Here is a 20,797-nt window from a genome sequence, read left to right on the forward strand (position 1 = left end):
CAGCACCGACTCCTTCCATCTCACAGCACAGCCAACAAAGTCTAACACTCTCCTCACCCAGCTAACCCCCTTTCTATAGCACTCATCCTCATTGGACACAGCTGTGGCCTGTTAAGGGCAGGCCTGTTCCTAATCTTTGCTAATAAGTACAGCTGCAACTCCTCAGGGGTGAGATTACCTTCTGCACTATCTTTATCGTCTTACATTCTATCCCCCCACATCTACAGTTCTTTTTTTTTCCTCATGTAGGGGAACAGACATAAAGAGGTAAGGGATGGTGCCATCAAATGGCAAAAAGAAAGACAAAAAAATTGAAAAATTGTAATTGCTCCTGTGTGGGAAAAAGAGTTAATGCACAGAGGATGGAGCAATATCCCAAACAGCTCCTTCTTGAGACACTTCCCTTCTGCCAAGCAAAAAGAACTCTGATAAGCTAAAGGAAGAATCAAAACTACTGAACTACACAAATGCTGAGAAAGCTGAACTCCATATTTAAAGCCCAGATCCATGTTTATTTCTGGTACTAACACTGTGTCTCTTTCTGCCTTCAAACACATGTGGGAAAACTGCTCCTGTCTCCTGGGCCGGCTTACAACTCACTGTCTTTATAAAAACTTCTTCAGAGCTCTTACAGTGCCATTAAAATGAAAGGAAGAACAAGAACACCCAGTACCCGCCCCAGGTACTGAGGTGATGGCCACTGTGACTATCTCCAAAATTCTCATTTTAAAGGCCAGGTTTCTCCTATATTCCACATTGTAGCCTTTGAAACAACTTTTCTAACTTGAATAAGTGGAACATTTTTGGTCCTTGTGTCCAAGGAGCCCTTGGATGTAAGTTTGGATGGTCCTTGAATCACAGAAGTGCAGTGAGGTGATTCAGGGATGTCAGGATCACAGTTTGGACACACAGCAGTATCCAAACGTGCTTCAAGAGCAGTGACACCTCTGTACCTGTGTTGCATTCTACCACCACTCCTCTATTTCCAAAGAGCAGAGGAGCATTCTGGCATGCCACAGAAGCTACCTGGGGAAGGCAGAAATCATCAGTGGAAGTGTTAGAACATCACAAATGACTTAACCACTTGCATAGCTCAGTTCCTCCATTTCATTCTATCTTAAGATAGAATCTTAAGCTTGAGCTATCTTATCTTGAGCTATCTTCTAGCTCACGTAAGGCTTCAAAAGAAATAGGGGTCTGCCCTATTTATGTGCCTGGTGCCATATGGACAGTCACATTTTAGAGAGAACATCTGCTACCCAAGAGCAGCTCTGAAAATACTGCCCAGGAGGATGTGAGCTTTTAGCACATTCAGCATTGATCCTGTGACCCTGGGGTGACAGCTCCAGGTATCTCCTTACCTGACCTCAAAGCTCTGGTCCCAGCACCATCTCTAACCAGAGCACTTAAAAAACCATCTGCATGCCAGTTCTCCTCCTGCCCCTCTTGTGATGCCATCAGCTGTGTGCAGAACAGAGTGAAGAATGAACTGCTCAAAACTTGCCTGTAGCTTTTCCATACGGGCATGGAGGTGTGATTTAAAAGCCAGGCTTAGAAGCACATGAACTTTTTTACAGAGTTTAAACAACCAGGCCTTTGTTTTTTGTTTCAACTTGCATCATCAAGCAGAATAGAAAATAAGAAAGGATTATGTGACGTGCAGGATAGTACCAGCTTTAGCTGTTAGTCCCAGTTAAATGACTTAGAACTAGGAAGGGGGAAGAAAAGCCAATAACCAGAATGAATCAGTATAACCAGCTCCTCCTCTGAGCTCCCTCAGTGCTATAAACAACTGCTTAACTATTTTTCTGGAGCAAGAGGCCAGTATTCTTAATTAAGAATAAGGTTCTGAGTTCCTGCTCACACCCAGTAACTGGATGTTTGGAAGGAAGGACTGTTTGTGCTTTATCCTGTGGGAAGCTGTTAACGCCCAGTGGTTTCCTCCACATATTCTCCCCTCACTGACCCCAGAGAGACCACTTCACATGAAAAAGAGTTTTTCTCAAGACAGGAATATTCCAGCAGTAAATCCTGAAGCATCCAAGAACTTTATAACTTGACACTTTTGGAATTTGCCAGCACTGCTTCCTGTCTATACCGTTTTGGGTGTTTTTGCACCTACTACATGGTGATTTTCAGAATAATTCAGCATGTCATGGTTCATATAGATAGAGCATCCAGCTTTAGTTTAATGCATTTATTTTAACTTGGTTTAGTTTAAACTTTCACAAACATCCCAACAGGAGTGCAGATTCCCATGAAAAGGAGTGAAGGGCCACATAAATTCCTTGGTGTGCAAGTAATTCTACTTATTTCCATAAGAGAAAACTCTTCTCAGATCCTGTCTGCACTAGGCAAGTCTCTAAATCTCACTTACCCACAATAGTAGAGTTGACAAATATAACTGTTCTTTTTGCTCTCATGAGCAGTTATTTCCAGATTTGGGATTGGCTGGGCTTCAATCCAGAAAACAGACTTTTCATGACAATCCTCAAATAACTTCAGAAATTCACAAGAATCAGGAAATATCCTAATTACGAAAGGGGTCAATTCATCCTGCCTGAAGTATTTGGCAGACCAAGCATCCCACATCTCCAGAACATTCAGAGAATCCATCCTTCAATTTCTGTGAGGTTTCCAGCTGAGTGATACCCTGACAAGCAGTGCTTCATCACAGCTAACCACAATCCATGCAGCAGGCAGGACAGACTGCTGATCATCCAGCACATTTTACAAATTGCAGCTGCACCCCTCCTACTGTGATTTATATTGTCATTTCAGGCCAAATACACCTCTAGTGCTAAGTCATCCTCCTCCAACACCAGCTAGAGCAGAAGGAGAAAATGCTCTCCCCAAGAAGGCATTCTGACTGAAAGCCTTAGGGGAAAGTTATTTCCAAATGGAAGCAGTCATACTGTGGCCAGGAAGATTTACTTCTGCATTTGTTTCAAGATGTTTAGAAAACTGATTTAGAACATCTTTACTCCTAGTGTCTGACTGAAAATCTTATGGTTACCTCAGTAACCAGGTTACACAGTCCAATGCAAGCTCATGCCCTCAGCAGATCCCAAAATTCCATCATGCTGTACAACACAGCTTGTGATAAGGCACAATCCACTGCTGTAAGCACATGGATGAGCACTCAGCAAACACATATTATCATAGATTTGGTGTCCTGGCACATCCCATGGTGAACAACTGAGCCTCTGTTTCTGCATTTATAAAAAGTACAAATAATATCCCATTCAGAATGGCACATGGATTACCACTTACACTGTAGAGGAATTTGAAGAAGCAGAGTATGTCCACATTCACATCCTGTCAATACTGTCTTCAAGAACAACAGCCCTTATACAGCTTTGCCAGGTAAAGGCTTTTCATACCTGTGGTTTCAAGACTGGGATACAAACATTTTCCCATTACTCATGCAGGCAACATATTTCAAAAGATCTCCAAGGTGACCCCAGTTAACAGACAATAAAAAATAACCATTGTTGAAGTACTTCAGGTCACATGGCAAGGAGCAGTTCCCCTGAGTATGAATATCAGGCATAGTTCTCTGCTGCCTTTCAGGGATGATACCTGGGCTGTTCACAAATACAGACTCACAGGTATGGCAAGAATCTTCCCTTGTGTAAAAAAGGAGTTTGCTGGTTGTACTGCTTACTTTGCTGGCTCAGTGACAGGGGAGATATTCCCTGAAAAGCTCTGGGGACAGGAGGTGGGAGCAGTGCCTGGTTCCCCCACACACCTGCACTTGTGAGCGCAAAACCTCACAACATGCCCAGCAGCCCCTCACAGGCACGATCACCTCAGAGCTCAGCACCTGAGAGCTGGCTGTGCAAACAGTGTGCAGAACCCAGTCCTGGAATCGTCAAACAAACCTCAGACATGCCTGGGCAAGCTGGGACAGACAGCCAGGCTAAGAACAGTCTCTACTCACTTCCCTGAAGAACAAATTAACCTGGGCAAGCATCCAGCTTCTGTAATGCCCAGCTTCCACAGCCCTGGCTGGGCCTTCTGCTGGGATGGAAATGGGATGGATGATTTCCTGTTTGCTTTCCAGCCAGTGCAATCTTATTAAGCACAACTGTTTCCATCAGCCCATTTCAAACATTCAGACAAAACAATTGCATTGCTGCTGCTGACAGCTTCTGTTACAGCACTGTGCAAACACTTCAGCCAACTAGGGGAATATTTCTTCCCAGAAGCTGCTGTCTTAGGCAGGTTAACACCTAGATAAGAACTGCTGTGGCTTAAGCATAGTGCAGAAAAACCTTCAGCAATGTTTCTGAGAAAGGGATGTCCAAGGAAGACCACACTGCTGATCACACAGGAACCTGCTTCCCAAAAGTTCCAAACAAAATTCCTTCCCAAAGGAAGATGGAAAACTTATGCATCACAGCCACCACAAGTTCATCCATTTCCAGGCACTAATCTTGATTTTTGTCTGCATTTTCAGGGAAAGACACCTCTCTTTTTCATGCACTGCTGTTAAGAGCAGCTGCTACAAGCAGCATGCCACAGCATGGCAAAACTTCAGAATAGCTGAAGGCAAATCCATGACCTCTTCAGTCATCTCAAGGCAGCTAACACTAAGAAAAAAAGTTGGAAAGTTACACAGAACTGCCAAATTATTCTTCTGAGGAGCTGTCTACATCATAATAAAAATACATTCTTTGCAGGTAGCAGCTAAAAAAACTAAATATGTTTTAGAATTGAGGGAGGACAAATGTCTTGAAAATTCTCTAAGCTAGTTGTCTCACAAAATGTATTGATTCACAATAGACTTTTCAAGTATTTTTCTTGCATGCTGTAGTCCAATATTATTTCTTTAATGAACTGCACACAGTTTTGGCAGCAAATCTCAAAGCAAAGAAATAAGGTGGAAAGAATGGCAAGAAATTGAAACTGTCTTCACAAAGAACTTTATAGTTATTTTAAAAAAAGGTTTATTGGTAACTAACAAACCATCTACAACTGGAAAATCCTAGTCAACACGAGTTATTTATGATTCCTTCTTATTCTCTTATTACTTCTTTTTTTGTTGTATGGCAAACCTCAGATGCTCCTTTTATACCCAAAGTTAACTACAGGTCCTCCTGCCATTGAATAACTCCCTGAAAATCCCTTTTTGGTGGGAGTCACATTAGTCCTCGTGACATACAATCAAACCAGAGTTCAGACAATTGTGGCAGCTGTTTTTCCGTCCCTTCTTGGCACCCCCAAATCACACACAGGAGATCACCTATAGCCAGCCCTGTGTTAATAGAAACAGTCAACAACAGGGTTATTTTTAAAATTCCAACTCATGTATCATTCAGTGATTTTTGTGTCACCATTTCAATATTTGGAGTGTCATTTTTTCTTAAAAACAGAAAATGAAGCTCATATAAACTGCTGGCACACTGTCTGCCTGGAGCCTGAGTGAATTCTGAAGAGTCAGGGTTGAAAACTGGGATCTGTGAAGTGGAACGGCTGAAAATAGCAATTGGCTACTTTGGAGTTTCTACAAGGTATGTGTTTGCTATGTATGACTGCCTCCATAAACAGGTGTCAGCTTCATCCAATTTAGTCAAAGTCATGAAAACAACCCCTTCTGAGTAGTGTCAGAATACAGTAGTATCTCACCAAAAAAATTTAAGTGTATTGAATTTGCATTGTATTTGACTGATTAACAGTTGTTTCTGATGTTGGCACAGTTATATTTTGTATGGGAAAAATTTTCTGCCCTATTACAAAAGGGGCTCTTCAAAAATCAGAACAAAAAGAGCCCCCCCGCAGGAAAAATCTGGTAACTTATGAGAGTGAGAAGGGTTAGGCAGTAAGAGATCTCTAAAGGGAAAGAAACTTAATTTATCAAGCTCAGAAACATAGATTGAAGGAATCAAGGTACAAGATGATGGCAACCTGAAAGAAAGTATTAGTTCAGGGAATGGAAAATAAAATTGCTCAGGTATTATAAAGAAATAACACATTGCTCAGAAAAAGCCAATTTGCAAAGTACAAGAAAAAGTGCAGGATTAAATGCTGGGCCCAAATAATGGCTTTAATAATGAAGGGCAATATTGAGTCATTAGCATTCAGTGTAATATTACATTTCAAAATCAAAGCCACTGGTAGCAGCAGCCAGAGACATGATATGTGTAACACAATCTGGTTGTTAAAAATACAGGACCGCACCACACTGCCTTTGGCCAGGTCTGAGGCTCCACTGGAGTCAGGTTATGCACACACAGAAAGATGGTGTCATTTTTAAACACATTTGTGAACCCAGCCAAATAAACCAAAGCAAACTTCAGTGGGGAAAAGAAATACTTCAGATTATTTATTTTGGATATGGTGCAAATAATAACATCAGCCAGAGGAGTACAACCAATGAGGGAATCTTCTCTCAGGTGCTCAAAACAAGAAGTTCCAGTTTTACCCTCCCAGAGGAGATGCCAAGGCATTTCCTTACCTGAAAGTGCTCCTTTTGCATTTGTATATTGTCGCCCTGTTCTTTTGAAGTTTTTCTAAGCTTTTCAATGTTTACATTTTTGTAAGGGAATTTTTTATGCATTTTTAATGTAAATAATGATTGTTTTGTATTTCTTTTTAAAGGAGAATTGATGAACTATTAGTTTAACTAGTGTAATTAGAGAAGTAGCAATTTTATTTTTTAATTCATAATCACTTTTAAAATTCTATAAATATTGAAGTCCAAAAAGAAATGTACCTTTTATACCTTAAACATCTCAGCATGTGAGTATTGTTCATTTTGTGTCATATTGCATTTGTGTATCTCTTTTCTGTGCAGTACACCGTGGATGAAGTATTCTCCATAATGGGGGGTTTAATCTAAATGACCCCTCCTGCACTCCCTTCAGCAGCCAGAATAAATCTGTTCCATCCTCCTCCTTGCAGAGCTACACACTTCACATCTGTCTTTTCTCTTTCAAAAGCCTAAAAAAAGGCACAGGTGGCAAGAGAAAAGAAAGAGGCAGAGTACAGAAGAAGGTAATCCTGCCTTTTGTGATTTAAGCCATGTTAACAGAAGGATGGTTAACTGATTATGGTTATACTCAGTGATTCCTGTTCTGCTTGTACTTTTGTCTATCTCCAGCAGGAAAGCAAAACCTGTCAGGAAATTGATGAGTCAGCATGCTGCTGCTGTTTGTCTTAGCTGTGAGGCATTGATTTTTATCCTGATGCTTTGATATAGGGTCACAGGTATCCGAACTGAAATCTTTACTGAGAGCAAGAGGGTCATGGCAGCAAGAGCTGTTAGTTTAAACAAAAAAAGTCGATTCTGTTCTTACAGTATTTTCTTGGATGTTTAAATTTTCTCAGACAGTTGAGAGGAAAAAATACAAGCCACACTTTTCTATTAAAAAAAAAAACCCAAAAAACCAAAAAAAAACCAGTGCAATGATTTTCACAAAATCTTCCAAAAGTTGATGAATATTTCACTGTTATCAGGTATCTTATATATGTGTATAATTAACACTAGAACTAAGGCTAACATGTAGAGTAACTCCAACATATGGAAGAAGCAGCACTTTCAAAATCTTTAGCACTTGTCCAGAAGCAAGGTCCCTTTCAAGAGATCTGAAATTAGCATGAAGTCACCATGCATTTTCAAACTCTAAGTGATTCTATTTGGCAGAAAAATCTCAAATCACCTTGTTAGTACTTAAGATTAACATTAAGCAAAACGAAATTTGGTCTGTTTTAAAAAGAAAAATGTAAAGGCTGCTCAGGAACCTCTGAGGTTTCCCCCTCATGTAGAACAGCTCCATAGAAGTGATCACAGTATTTCAATCTGTAGTGAGGTGTAATCAAAGAATCTCTGCTTAATAGGATGGAGATTCGTTATGAAATAAAACACAGAGTCAGACCATAAAAAGTTAATTGCAAATAACTGTTTTCTTGTTTAAATTGGCAGGAAATTCTGAAATATTTCCTCTAGAAAAACATAGGTGAGTTACAGTGTAGAATTTACCACTAAAAGGCTGGAAGGAAGGTAAAAACAGAGCCAAGCAGTAACACCAAGTGAAGAAACCAAAGTGACCCCAAGTGACTGAGCAGGAAACTCTGAACACTAACATGAAAATCTGAGATTTATGGCCAAAGCCTGCTTTAAGACAGACCCCTGAAGAGTCTTTAGGTTGAAATGAAGGCACAGACCTGAAGTCTGAAATTAATATAACACCAGGTGCTATTTACTATAAATTTTTAAGAGGCTTTGAGATACACAGGTGAAAGAATGCTATAATTAGAACTGCTACGATATAATTAGTACTGCTAAAAAGTTCAGGTTACAGCTAAAGGTGGACAAGGGGACCTTCTTAACCCTTTCTGGACACACCACTGAAAAAGAGATGCCCTAGAATATCTCATATCCTTAGCCTTATTCAGCAGTTTGTAGGGATGAAACACATCCAATGTTGGTTTTCTTAGCTTTTATAGAGACAGGGTAACTGAGAGGTGTTTTAAAAGATTTTATTCTATTATCTGTCTCGATGAAGAGTGAGACATAAGAGATGGTTTGCTAGATACTCCCATTATAAGGAGAGCCATACTATCAGAAGCTAACTTATTCCTTGGTTACAATACCTTATAAATGTTTTTCAGCTTATTAGCTTTTCCTACACAGTACTACTATGACTTTACAAATCCATTTCTCACAATCCAGAATAGCGTCTTGTACTTCTGTACTACTAAGCATGGAAATGACACAGACTGACACCATTTAATAAATGCAGAAATTTAACTAAATGTAGAAATTTAACTACACCCTATTGTGTTTTTCACCTGATGAGCTCTCCCTGTGTAGACCTTTCCTGAAAACCCTTTTCCCACCCCCAAGAGATGCCAGGCTCCAGCAGACATGCACAGGGAAATGGCTCCTCTTTTGGCAGCAGCACAGGGGACTTTGTGGAGCATCCTCCTCACATCTCAGACCTGACTGCTACAGCACAGGGGTGGTAAAGGCTCTTTGTGCCTTTGTGACAATCATCTCCAAAGGACTCTTCAGAGACATCCTCAAGCCTGCATTTCCTGCAGAGTGCTCTGTTACGGAAACAGAAGGGGGAACAGAACTACATCAAACAGTGATTACAGAAGCTCGGTGGCCTCAAGTGGGTATATTTCCTCATCATTCTATTTCAATTCCTTTACAACAAGCAGAGGGTGGGGGTTTTTTTGCTTGTTTGTTTGCTTTTAAGGTCAACCATCACTGGCAAAACAAGTAAATTTCTAATGGGCTACTTCAGCTCCGTGTTCTTCCTGTAGTACTTTGTTTATTCTCCAAACACAGTAACATCTCAGTTTATGAAGGTCTTTGCTTCTGATGTATAAATATCATTCCCTTCTGTCCATATCAAGTGAAATTTCATCAAAAAATCTTGACTTGATAGCTATCACAATTGTGAATATTAGGAATTAAAGACCATGCTTTATTGGAAATAAACTGCACACACTGCAACAATGCTTCATCTTTGCTTGACAAAGCACAATTTCAGTCAATAACAGAAAATTCCTCTCTGTTCTAGTACTTGGTGGAAATAAAAGCATAAACAAGCTTTGTGGAGTTAGACTATGTCACTCTGGCTTTCTAAAGCAAGCACAATCCCAAGCGTTCACTGACAAAATATTACCTATTTAAAGCATTACTACCACAAATTTCATAAAATTGCTTCCAAATAATTGGAGGTTTAAAATAAAAGAGACAAACCAGAGATTTTGGTTCTCTGACTGGCTGAAGGCAATTGTCCATGCTGCTTTCCCACTTCCCAAGATTTACAAAAGGCATAATCTCTACAAGACAGCAGGATGTATAGCAGGGAGACTCTGAATGGATATCAGGGGTTTGATTAGACAGGTGTTTCTAAGTAAATTTAAAATCAGGTGTGTTCTCTCATTACTCTTTGCTTCTGGGTCAAAGTCACTAGAAGAGCATAGCCACAACCCCTCTTGATTAGCTTTATCTTGATTTTTCTGGAGCTCTCCTGTTCCTTGTTGTGAGTAACATTTGGGGTAGGAACATCCTGGCAAGGAGTCACCAAGGACTCTGGAGCCAGCCAGAAGTGTGGGCATGGTGCACAAACATGACTCAGGTAAGGCACATCAATCTCACCTATGAAATGAACTCATGAGGAAGTTTTCTTAAACAATTCCAGCCCTGCATATCCTGAATTACTTTCCAGTAAACAGGTCCCAGGTGAGACTCCTCCACAATTTCTACAACGGGCAGCCAAAAGCTTCTGCTTGACTGCTGGACAAGCCCATGATGCCTAACCCCACAAATCAAGGAGGGAAGGGGCCACCAGAGGAGGCTGATCTCCTGCTCCTTCCTAGAAGGAGCAGAGGCCCAGGGAGAGGGCAGCATTGCAATCATCTCCAGCTGTAACTTCATCCTCTCTAGCACTGCTTTCTCCAGGGGTAACATGACCTCGTCCAGCTCACGTTCTCATATCCAACTCAAGATATCCAACCCCAGCCTCCTGCAGGGAAGAGTCCTCACCACACTCCCCTCCCCAGTCACACCAGGTAATTCTGCAGCTGTTCCACCAGGCAACATCAAATTTTTCATGCTGTTTTTTACCTAAAGCTTCTACAGCACTAATGAAATCCAAATTCCTTCCATCACAGATTTCTTCCTGTGAAGCATAAAGCTGACACAAGGGCATTGCTGGAGATCATACTGGGTTTTTATTTCTTGATGAGTGTTCTCCATCTCACACTGAGAAACCAGGAGCCTTCTGCAGAGCCCGGAAAACCGGGCTTGGCATTGCTGCGGCCAAGAAGGGTCACACAAAATGTTACAAACTCTAATAGCTGAGTAATTAACCCCCAAAAAATGCCTGCGTTAGCATGGTGGAACCCATGTGCATCTGCAGGACCAGTCCTTAATGACTCTCCTCATAATGGGAGTATCTAGCAAAACATCCAGTTCAGTTGTTAATAAAATTCAAGCCAGCTCTTCTAAAGTAATTATTTCAAAATTGTAAAAAAAAAAAAAAAAAAAAAAAAAACAAATAAGAAAAAATGAGAAAAACAACAGAAAAAATTATCCAAGGGTTTCTTCCGAATACTGTACACTTTCATTTAGAGAACAGGAAATGATAACCAGAAAAAAGGCAAAATCTGACGTTTAGGCAAAGAGTGTTTGCAAACTTCTAAGCAAGAAAAACAAAATTACTATGTTATGATGCAACTTTTGTTTAAAGAGTAATGAAAAACAGCCAAATGTCTCATTTTGAAAAATCAGGTCAGTACAAACACATACATCCTTTTGCTTTGTCAACAACAGCAACAAAAACCCAGTAAGAGTAATTAAACCTGACATACCAGCCAAAAGTCTCAAGCTAAGATAAATACAGTACTTCAAACCTAAGGCAGCTATTTGAAAAATTCCAATTTTTTGGTAACTGTGTCAAATATAAAGATTTTCACTACAAAACTACTTGGCCCTTTAGAATTGTTTGGCTGTGAAAGACCAGCCTGGCTTTTTGGGTGAGCACAGCCAGGTGCAAAAGGTTTCCTATCAGATTAGGAGGATTTAAAATATTCTACGTGGTAAGAGGTTTGAGAAATGAACCAGGCTGCTGAAAATAGCTTTATATTGATATTTCTCCACTGGTCTTTATGACAAACAAGTCTGAGTTGAACTGGTGAGTGGAGAAAAATGCCCCTTGCTCCCTGCAGACAGGTATGACTCAACTCCCAACACACACAGATCCTAAAAGAATGACAAGCCCAAGTTTTAAAAAGTACTAATATTATAAAAATGATTTGGTAAGGCTTTTCACTCTCAAACAGTTGGTTTCTTGACAATGTGTTTCTGCAGCTCACAAGCACATATATAATAAAAACCTCATCAAGAACAGATCCCTGCAATGGGACAGATATGTAGTTGGAAGCTGTGAAAGTTCACACTTCAGAAAAATCAAACTAACAAACTGCTGAGCCCTGTTAATTGTTTCTTAAAAAAAAAAAAAAACCAAACCAAAACATAAGCTGTAAATAGCTAATCAGAGATTGATTTGCATAACAGCAGGTTTTACTGACCTGCCATGCATTTCTTACATAAAAGTCTGTGGATTACAATTTTTTTTTCTTCCTACTCATATGAAACCTTGAGAAAAAAATACTGAAATCAGAAGCATGCACACACTTTAGTTATTTTTGTCCACGGATGAACTCAGAAACCGAACTCCTATGACAGACTAGCACAGAAACCCATACAAAAAGCCAAGGCAAAGCTCATTTCTTGAGGCAGCTCATTAAAAAAATAATAAATTAAAAAAGGAGCTGGGCGAGCCATACCCAACCAACACTCCACTCCATGGGTTCTCCCCAGCAACAGGGAGCTTCCAGAAATGCAGTTTTAGAGGAGCTGTGTGCCTTGAATCCTTTCCATGTGAATAATGCAGCTCCAGGAAAACACCAGCTCCGATGCTCTTGTTTTCACCAGGCAGCAGAAACCAACAGGACAGCAACAAAACTTGGGTTGTCTGGGGTTTGTTCAGGAGTTTTTTTTGGGAATAGGAAGGAGGGGAAACACACAGAATTCCTTTGGTGTAATATATTTGTTTTATTGCTTCTGCAGCACATTAGAGTCGAGTTCACTGATGAAGTGTCCTCCAAGTACAAGTTCAGAACACCCAGGGCTGTGCTCCTGTTTTGGGAGCAAACAAGGCACTAGTAGGTCAGTTCACAGATTTTTCGAATTCTGGAAGTCAAATTAAAGAAATGAGTTTGTCTTTTTTTAATTTTTCAGAATCAACTGAAGAGATTTGATCTATGAAGTTTTCAGTGAAACAAATTGGAGGGAGCAGTTCACAGTTTCTGCTTGCAGAAATATCAGCATGGTGACTCAAGGCACGCATCCTAATTTTGCTTCTTTTTAAAAAGAGTCTTTTGCAACTGTTATTTATGCCCAACAGCACAAGGAATAATAACGCCTCCACTCCACAAATCTTGGAATTTGCCCTCTACTAAAGCCATGAAGAGAACTGCAGCTAAGTGACTTAACTGATAAGCAAAGCCAACTTCAGAGCCCCTTGGAGTCCCAAGTTTTACAACCCCCAAACAAATAAATCTTTCTTTCACTGGCTGTGTATAAAACATAACATTTGCTTCAACAAGTCCAGAAGGCTTTTGAATACAAACCAGGCAAGTCACCAGGAGGGGGTGGGAAGGGGGTGAGAACCAGCACTTTTTTGGAGTGCTCACCCGTTAGACCTAACACACCCATCCCTGACACTGCATCAATGCAGAAAAAAGAAAGAAAGACAGAAAAAAATGCAGCCTTTGGCAATCTAGGGCTCCTAATCATTAAGTCTGACACAGAACAACTGAACAATGAAGGAAGTTGAATTGCATTGCAAATTTATGTTCCATGCCCAGGTTATGGAATGTAGTGCAATAGGGCACTGGGCAGCAACAAAACTGCATTCCTTACAGAGGGAATAGCTTGAACCTCATGATTTGTGCGTGTGGGCAATACTGAGTGACCTTCATGCTTTCCAGCATTCACTAGAAGGCAGATTTATTTGTAATCACAAGTCAGCTGTTTTGTTTTTGGGGACAAACATATATTTGGAAGAGCAAAGGTTTTAAACTCTGTAATAAGCAGCAAATGCAGAAGCCAATACATTAGCTTTAAAAGCTGAATTTGAAGACTATACTCCAAAATCCAGATGGGATAACATTAGACTCTGAGAAAATGGTTGTTTGCTGCTCCTTTTTCTGTTTCCTTTGAGAGAGATATGTTCATAGTTCAGTTCCATTAGAAAACAGGAGCCTCTCAAGCATATACCTTTCCTAAAAACATGTCCCATTTCAACATAAGAGATCCAACACTCACAATGGACAAATAAAGTGATACTGCTCTTACTGTAATGGACATAATACAAGACTATCTGTATTTTAGCAAAGAAAACCCATCAAATGTTTATTTTAAACAAGCACTGCCTGTCTCCTATTTGCAACTTTCTTAGGCATGAAATAAACCACGTTTTGGATAAGGTGCCAACTGAACTGGACTGCAGTACAACAGATCTTAGGACAGTATTATAAAAATAGCCAGCAGCTGGCTGCACTAAAGCTATCCCCAGGATACAATGATCATAAATTTTGTTTCATTTAACAGTCCAAGGTGATAAACCGTAGATTATCTAAAGTTTCCACATCAAAGTCCTTGAACTACTGGAAAAGAAGTTTTAACTCAGATATAAAGGAAGTCAAGAAACAACACTGGGCACAACCATTTCTTGATTTGCAGAGACATGAGGGAATGGGACAGGACTAATGATTGTTCCTGCACATCCAAAATTCAAGACAATTAAGAAGCATGTAGAAGCATACAGTTCTTGATGTCCCAAAGCAAACGGCGAGGAAAATCTTATTTACAAGCATGTGAGATAAAGCAACAGACTTTTGATTCTCAACTTCCTACAAGTTGCTGTAAGGAATTTTAATTGCTACCTCACAACCTGACGTGCCCTTTTCTCAAGTACCTGTACAAAAAATCCAGCTGCTGAATAAAGTTGAATACTGAACACGTAACAGATTTTCATACAAAACTGCGAACGGAAGCACACAAGGCTCTGAGACAATTCACAAACCCACACAGGTCTTTATATAAGGTTAATGGTTTGCTAGGCAAGTGCCAAGGTTCACAAAACGAGTAATTTTTGTTTCTTTTTTTAAATCAGGTTTGAACTTTGCACATTTTTCCTAACCACACTTCACAAAAATCTCAGCAGCAAAGGGTATTTTACTCTGAGGTGTTCTCAAACACCTTATTAATAAAAGAGCACAGGAAAGCCTCAACCCTTCGGTTATATACTTCAGTTTGCTGGGTCAGGCAGCACACAGCAGTCTGAGCATACTTGGATGACTAACACTGAAACGGCCTGAAAACAGCAGCAATCATGACAGAGACAATAAAGAACCCCAGCAATTGCACACAGCTCCAAGGGAAGAAATATCATTAAGAACTGCTTTAAAAAAACGCAGGGAAAGCATAGGTAGGATGCCCAAACGTGCTTCCTTAATGGCCACTTTTCATTAAAGGGATGATGTATGATATTAACAACACATCTGTAAATAAAGTATATGGCATAAGCAAATATTAGCATAAGATCTTGAATGAAACTTTAAGGCAAACAGATTACAAAGTGTTGTAGCAGAACGACTAATACATCAGAGGAGCATGCATAGTTCCTAAAATAGTGATAATTTTTAAAAATAGTGATAATTTTAAAAACTGTCTGTAAAATGAAAGGCAGCAGTATATTGAGCTACAATAACACAATCTTTTGGAGATCTTCATATACACCACTGTCTTTACTACAGTGCTTCAAATAGAAAATTCCTCTTATAAGCTTATAATTCATGACGAGACCAAGGCAGAGGAATGATGGGCTAACAGGGCAGAAATAGACCGGGTCTTCCACACGGATGCACCGAGGGTGCTTTAGGAAGGCTCTCCCTCTCTCCTAGGGCACATAGGAAGGACACTCAAGGAACAAGTACAGGGTAGCTGCTTTCCCCAACTCAGGTCTGCCATGGAGATCAACAGCAAGGAACATAAAAAGGGGGTTTAAGGGGTGTTTTCTGCAATGTGGAAAAAACTGTGTGCAGACTGTGGGGAGTAAACCGAGGAGGGAAGCATGAGCACTGCTGGGCTCGCGTGCCTCTCCTCGGCTGCACCGGAGAACAATTTCAGCTGGAGGAAAAGGGTCGGGGCAAAACTGGTTACAAAGACAAGCCTGAGACTAAGGGTGGGGTATAAAGGGTTCATAAAAGGTGGCAAGTGATGTCTGAGGTAAAGGCTAAACGTTTAAAAGAGAGAGTAACCAGCACAAAGATGCTCTCGGTAAAGGGTGCACAGAGGCTGCTGGAGCAGACCACAGGCTTGAGGGCGCAGCGTGCGAGGTGCGTGGGAGGCAGAGCAGGAAATTTGCAGGAGGAAGGCGCAGGGCACAGCCTGGAGGACGGGAGGGGAGGACAGGTGAAGCAGCCGAGGAAAGGCTCAGGGCAGGTTGAGGCACAGCACGCCGGCAGCGCACGGCAGGGGGCTCGATAGGGGCAGGGCCGGGCAGGAGGCGGCCGGAGGCGGCCGGAGCGGCGGCAGCGCGGCGGGCAGGGCTCGGCCCAGGGCCGGTGCCTACCTGGGCGTCTTGGCTGCGGCGCTCTCCCGGCGGTCCAGTACCCCGGGCACGCAGTTGGTGAGCTCGGTCCAGTCGGCATGCAGCCCGCAGCTCCAGCCCGTGGAGAAGCGAGAGAAGAGCCAGGTCTCCCTGCGGTTGGGCCGGTAGCAGGTGCACTTCTTCTGCCCGGGCCGGCAGTCGCACGGCACCTCCAGCCGCACGTTCTGCACCAGGTGGCGGCCGAAGGTTGTGCCGCCGGTCTTCTGGATGTGCAGAAAGACGATCACGTCCTCGCCCTTCATGTCGAACGCGAGCTCCCGTTCCAGCTCCCGCACGGGGAAGTAATACTTCTTCACGTAGTGAGGGTCCGGCGTGGGAAAGAGGTCCAGCTCCTCCGAGTAGGAGCGGCCGCTGGGGGAACCCAGGCTCAGCCCCGGCCCCACGTACTGGTACAGGATAAGCATGAAGCACACCGAGACGGCCACGATCAGCAAGAACTTGCTGGTCCTCTCAACCATGGTCCTTCCCGCACGCTTCATGTGTCACCATCTCCCGGGGCTGCCGGCGCTGGGCAGACTGCGGCGCTGCCGGGGGGTGGGCGGCTGAGCTTCAGCGTCTGTGCCAGCCGCCTCCCCCCGCTGCTCCCCGGAGCAGAGCCTTCCCCGGGGGCGGCGGGGCCGCTGCCTGGGTCGCCTCGGCTCGCCGCCGTGCCCGCCCGCCCCGCCGCGGGCAGCGCCGGGAGCGGGGCAGGGGCAGCCCACAGCCAGCCGCTCCGGAGGCGCCGCGGCACAACGGCAAACTTGCGAGAGAGAGAGAGAGAGAGAGAGAGAGACAGAGAGACAGAGACAGAGAGGGGGGCAGGAGGGGGGCGGAGAGGCACCGAAAGGCAAGAACCAGCCTCCTCTCGCCCGCCCTCCTTTCCCCGCGCTTCAGGAAGCCACCCCCATTCCGGCGCTGCCTCCGCCGTGCCCCAGCCCCCGCGGCACCGGCGCGGCTGTGCCCGCCCCCGCCGCCGGCTGCGCCCGGGCTCGGCTCGGCTCCTCTCAGCTCGGCTCGGCTGGGCCGGCAGCGAGCGCTTCCTGGCCGCGCCGCCCCGCCCGGCATGCACAGCGCCGCCCGCGCCGCCCCGCGCCCGCGGCCACGCTCCGACCGGCGGCGGCCCCGCCCGAGCCCCAGCCCTAGCCCTAGCCCCAGCCCGCTCCGCTCCCCGGCCCCGCTCCGGGCACCCCTCCCCGCACCCGAAATCCCCAGCACTGCGGACCTGGGTGGGCTGCGCCTGCCCGAAGCACTCGGCTCTTTATGTGCCGCCTTAAAATGAATCCCGAGAAGCGGAGCTGGCGCTCCTCGGGGCTAGGTTTATGCTCCCACTTTGAGGCAATTTGCATGGGAGTAGGAGTGGGGCTTGCCGCGGGTCTGCTCCCGCCACATGGGCCACCGCAAGCCGCTGGTTGCGATGTCGCGACTGGATGGAAGAGGAAAATGCTCCGGCCACACACGGGGTGATGATGGCTGTGAGCTGGAAGAAGCCTGGGCACACCATCAGCCACAGAATGTGTGAATAATAAGAATAATACTACTAGGTGGAGCTGAGGCGAAAATCGGCGGGGGTGTTATTTAGAGCAAACTTTCCCAGCGAAATGCTTTGTGCTGCTCAGTCAGGCGGACTGCTGCAGGGTTGGTTTGTCATCTTCAGTCCCCCAAAACACAGAAAAGCCTTGGGAACGCCAGAAGTGCCCGGCACGGAGCCGGCTTCGAGCGATCCCCTCTGCAGGGCAGCGCTTGGCAGGGGAAGATGCTGCGGGATCGGAGCGGTGCGGACCCGCAGAGCCCGCACGGTGTGCCCGGAGCCGGGCATCCCTTTACCGGAGCGGCCAGGGCCAGGCAGGACCCCCCCCCGCCACCAAAGGCGCTGCCACCAAGTGCCCAGGGAACCCCTGGAAAGCACCATTTGGTGCCTCTCTGAGGGTAAAGGAAGGATGAAGCATGGCCCAATGTCAAAGAGTGAGGTTAAAATGTAGTGGCAGTCATGCTGCCACCTCATCGAGACCCGAGTTATTGTCTGTTCAGAGTAAATGATACGGCAATTGTTAATTTCTAGCAAAAAAAAAAAAAAAAAAAAAAAGTTTGACTGAAATGGACTGTTCTCCTGTCATTACTGCCGTTGGAGAAAGTTTCCGTAAATTTCTGGTGCTTTTTAAAAATAGAAGTTACAGTTAGATTTTAGTCTTCTGGCACTGAAATATTCCATCAGGTTACATTTTTAAATGCAAGTTTTAGGTTACATTTTAATCCAAATCAGGTTACACTTTAATCCAAATGCTTTATGTAAATGTAAAGGAATTCATGCCGAGGGGTCATTGTTAAACACTGGGTCAATTTTATAATGGCCAAGGAGGAAATGAAATCCTGCATTTTCATTTGAACACCCTGACAGATAAATCTGCTACATTTTGAGATGGCTGCATTACTCACAAGTTATGGAGCCCCAGTGAGTTATGCAGTTCTTCCCAAACAAGTAACAATAAAATGTTTATAGGACCCAAAAGCATCATATGTTGTGTTCAAACCATTCATTCTGTTTGATATTTTCCTCTTAAAAGTCTGCTTCTGATTCTCCTCTTCTCTTGTAGGTTAGTTGCTCCAAAAACAATGATGTCATTCTTATGCACAGAGTTCAGCTACACTGAGAAACAGAGCACAAACCTAATTTACAGGTTTGAAATTTATATTGTGATTTGGGAAATACATTATGTTTACATACATGGTTGCATACATTGCAGCATAAAAAACACAGAGCCAATTTTTGATTGCAATGTGTTTGCCTACAGTTCTAAACATGTAAGTATTTAGAAATGCCAGAACTGTGGTGAAATCAGCCCTTAATTTCCAGTTACATTAGCAATTGTTAATGAATTGTTTTAAACTCTTAACATATAATATCTTTTTACCTTTTCGTTAGTTATAAAGATGGAGATATTTCACTACAGATTTATATTTGTGGTAAATGTAGTGCTTGTTATATTGTGACATAACATACTAAAAGTCAATCAATCTAAGATAAACAGACCACAAAGGAAAATACAGAGTTATGGCTGAAAATGTGCTGTTTTCTTTACTTCAGCACTTTCATCTAAAAGTAGGGGGTTGGGGAACATGCTGGAAGCATAGGGAAGGCCTGTACCCTTCTGATTTACACTTACACAATTACTAATACTTTTATTTTTATGACGTGCTTTGGAATCCTTCCCTGATAATTTTATATGCTGCTCTGAAATGTTGGTATTTTAAAGGATCTTACAGGTGTGACTCACCTTGAAATGATCACTTAAGCAAATACTTAATCTCTACTTATACTCAAAATTCCACTGAAGACAATGATAGAATAGTTTTTCACTGCATGAGGAGTTACACATCAGGTACCATGTCAGTGCTGGTTTAGATCCGTGCTAATTTAGATTAGCAGAATTTAGAGAAGATCCGAGTAAAGTTAGAATAAGAAGACTGACACTTTCCCTGGCTCCTGCATTGAAAACAACAATGTAAAGAGATGAGAAATCTGACAAATGCCAGTTGTTCCTGTTGCTTTCTGTTCCATACTCTAACTCCCTGTTTGTCCTCTGAATTTACCTCCACCATGAATTTAGTGATTTGTCCATCTTTCCAAGCTGAATCTTCCACTCTCAGGCCAGACTCCCTAGGCTTTCCAACATCTTCTCTGGAATTCACCACCCTAGGTCTGAGTAGCTCTGAAGGAAAGCTCAGTTTCCTGTGAAGCAGTGAGACTGACAATCTGCAATCATCAAGATCCATAAAATCTAATTTTTTATGGAAAATGCATTTTGGGGGGAAAGTTGAATTTTAACCTGTGGACTAGAGGAGCTGCATATCAGATTTTGTCTCCACATTCTCCTAGGCAAATGCAAACAGAAGATCCCCCCCTGTGGCCCACTGAAAAAGTTCTCTGTTGTTTTAGTGTCCATCTAATCTTTTGCATCCTTCCACTCCAGAACTGTGCCACACTGAGCAGAACCCTCTTACACAAGCAAAGTGAAATATTATGTTTGACACTTTTGTAGGAATCCAGTTGATCTTGGAGGATAAGCTGCATTGATTTTCAGTGAATTTCACGACTGAGTTCCTTCAGGTAGATTTGAAAGGTATTTTTGTACACACTAACCTGTGCTTGTGAAGGAACTAACTTTGAATTCTCACTACAAATTAATTCAGAATGAGGTCAGGCTTAGGTAACTACCTAAGTTACCTAAGCTTGGTCTACACTCAGCCCCTTTCCTGGCTTTCCTAGCTGGGTAAGCCAGCACTCATGATTTATTCATGGTAGGACCTTGCTAGGAGTCAGGTACAAGGATTAGAGATCTTAGAGATAACAATAAATAGACACAAATTTTGAACAGGCAGTTGAAAAGTATTTTATCATTGCTTGCTGCTGGATATAGGATGCCTAAATATTTATGCTAATTCTACTAAAATATTCTAATCTAATCCATTAAAATATTTAAATGTGAGTTAACACTGAGGGGAGGACAAACTTGGGTATTTTCAGAGTATGGCTTATCACAGGAAACCTGCCATGAGAAAACAACAGTAAGAAATGTGTGAACCACACATCACCTCTGCCACCACAACCTCAATGA

General features: G+C 42.9%; 1 protein-coding gene across 1 annotated transcript in view; it reads right to left on the reverse strand.

The window, feature by feature from the left end:
• Positions 1 to 17,241, reverse strand: part of HS6ST1 (heparan sulfate 6-O-sulfotransferase 1) — a 193,506-nt gene extending 176,265 nt beyond the window's left edge. Inside the window, exon 1 of the mRNA XM_054639525.2 lies at positions 16,167 to 17,241. Within this exon, the coding sequence (XP_054495500.1) occupies positions 16,167 to 16,684 (518 nt within the window). The 5' untranslated portion in view covers positions 16,685 to 17,241. The remainder of the gene's footprint in view (positions 1 to 16,166) is intronic.
• Positions 17,242 to 20,797: the final 3,556 nt, after the last annotated feature.

The sequence above is a fragment of the Agelaius phoeniceus genome, chromosome 10 (assembly GCF_051311805.1).
Source record: "Agelaius phoeniceus isolate bAgePho1 chromosome 10, bAgePho1.hap1, whole genome shotgun sequence".
Classification (NCBI taxonomy): domain Eukaryota; kingdom Metazoa; phylum Chordata; class Aves; order Passeriformes; family Icteridae; genus Agelaius; species Agelaius phoeniceus.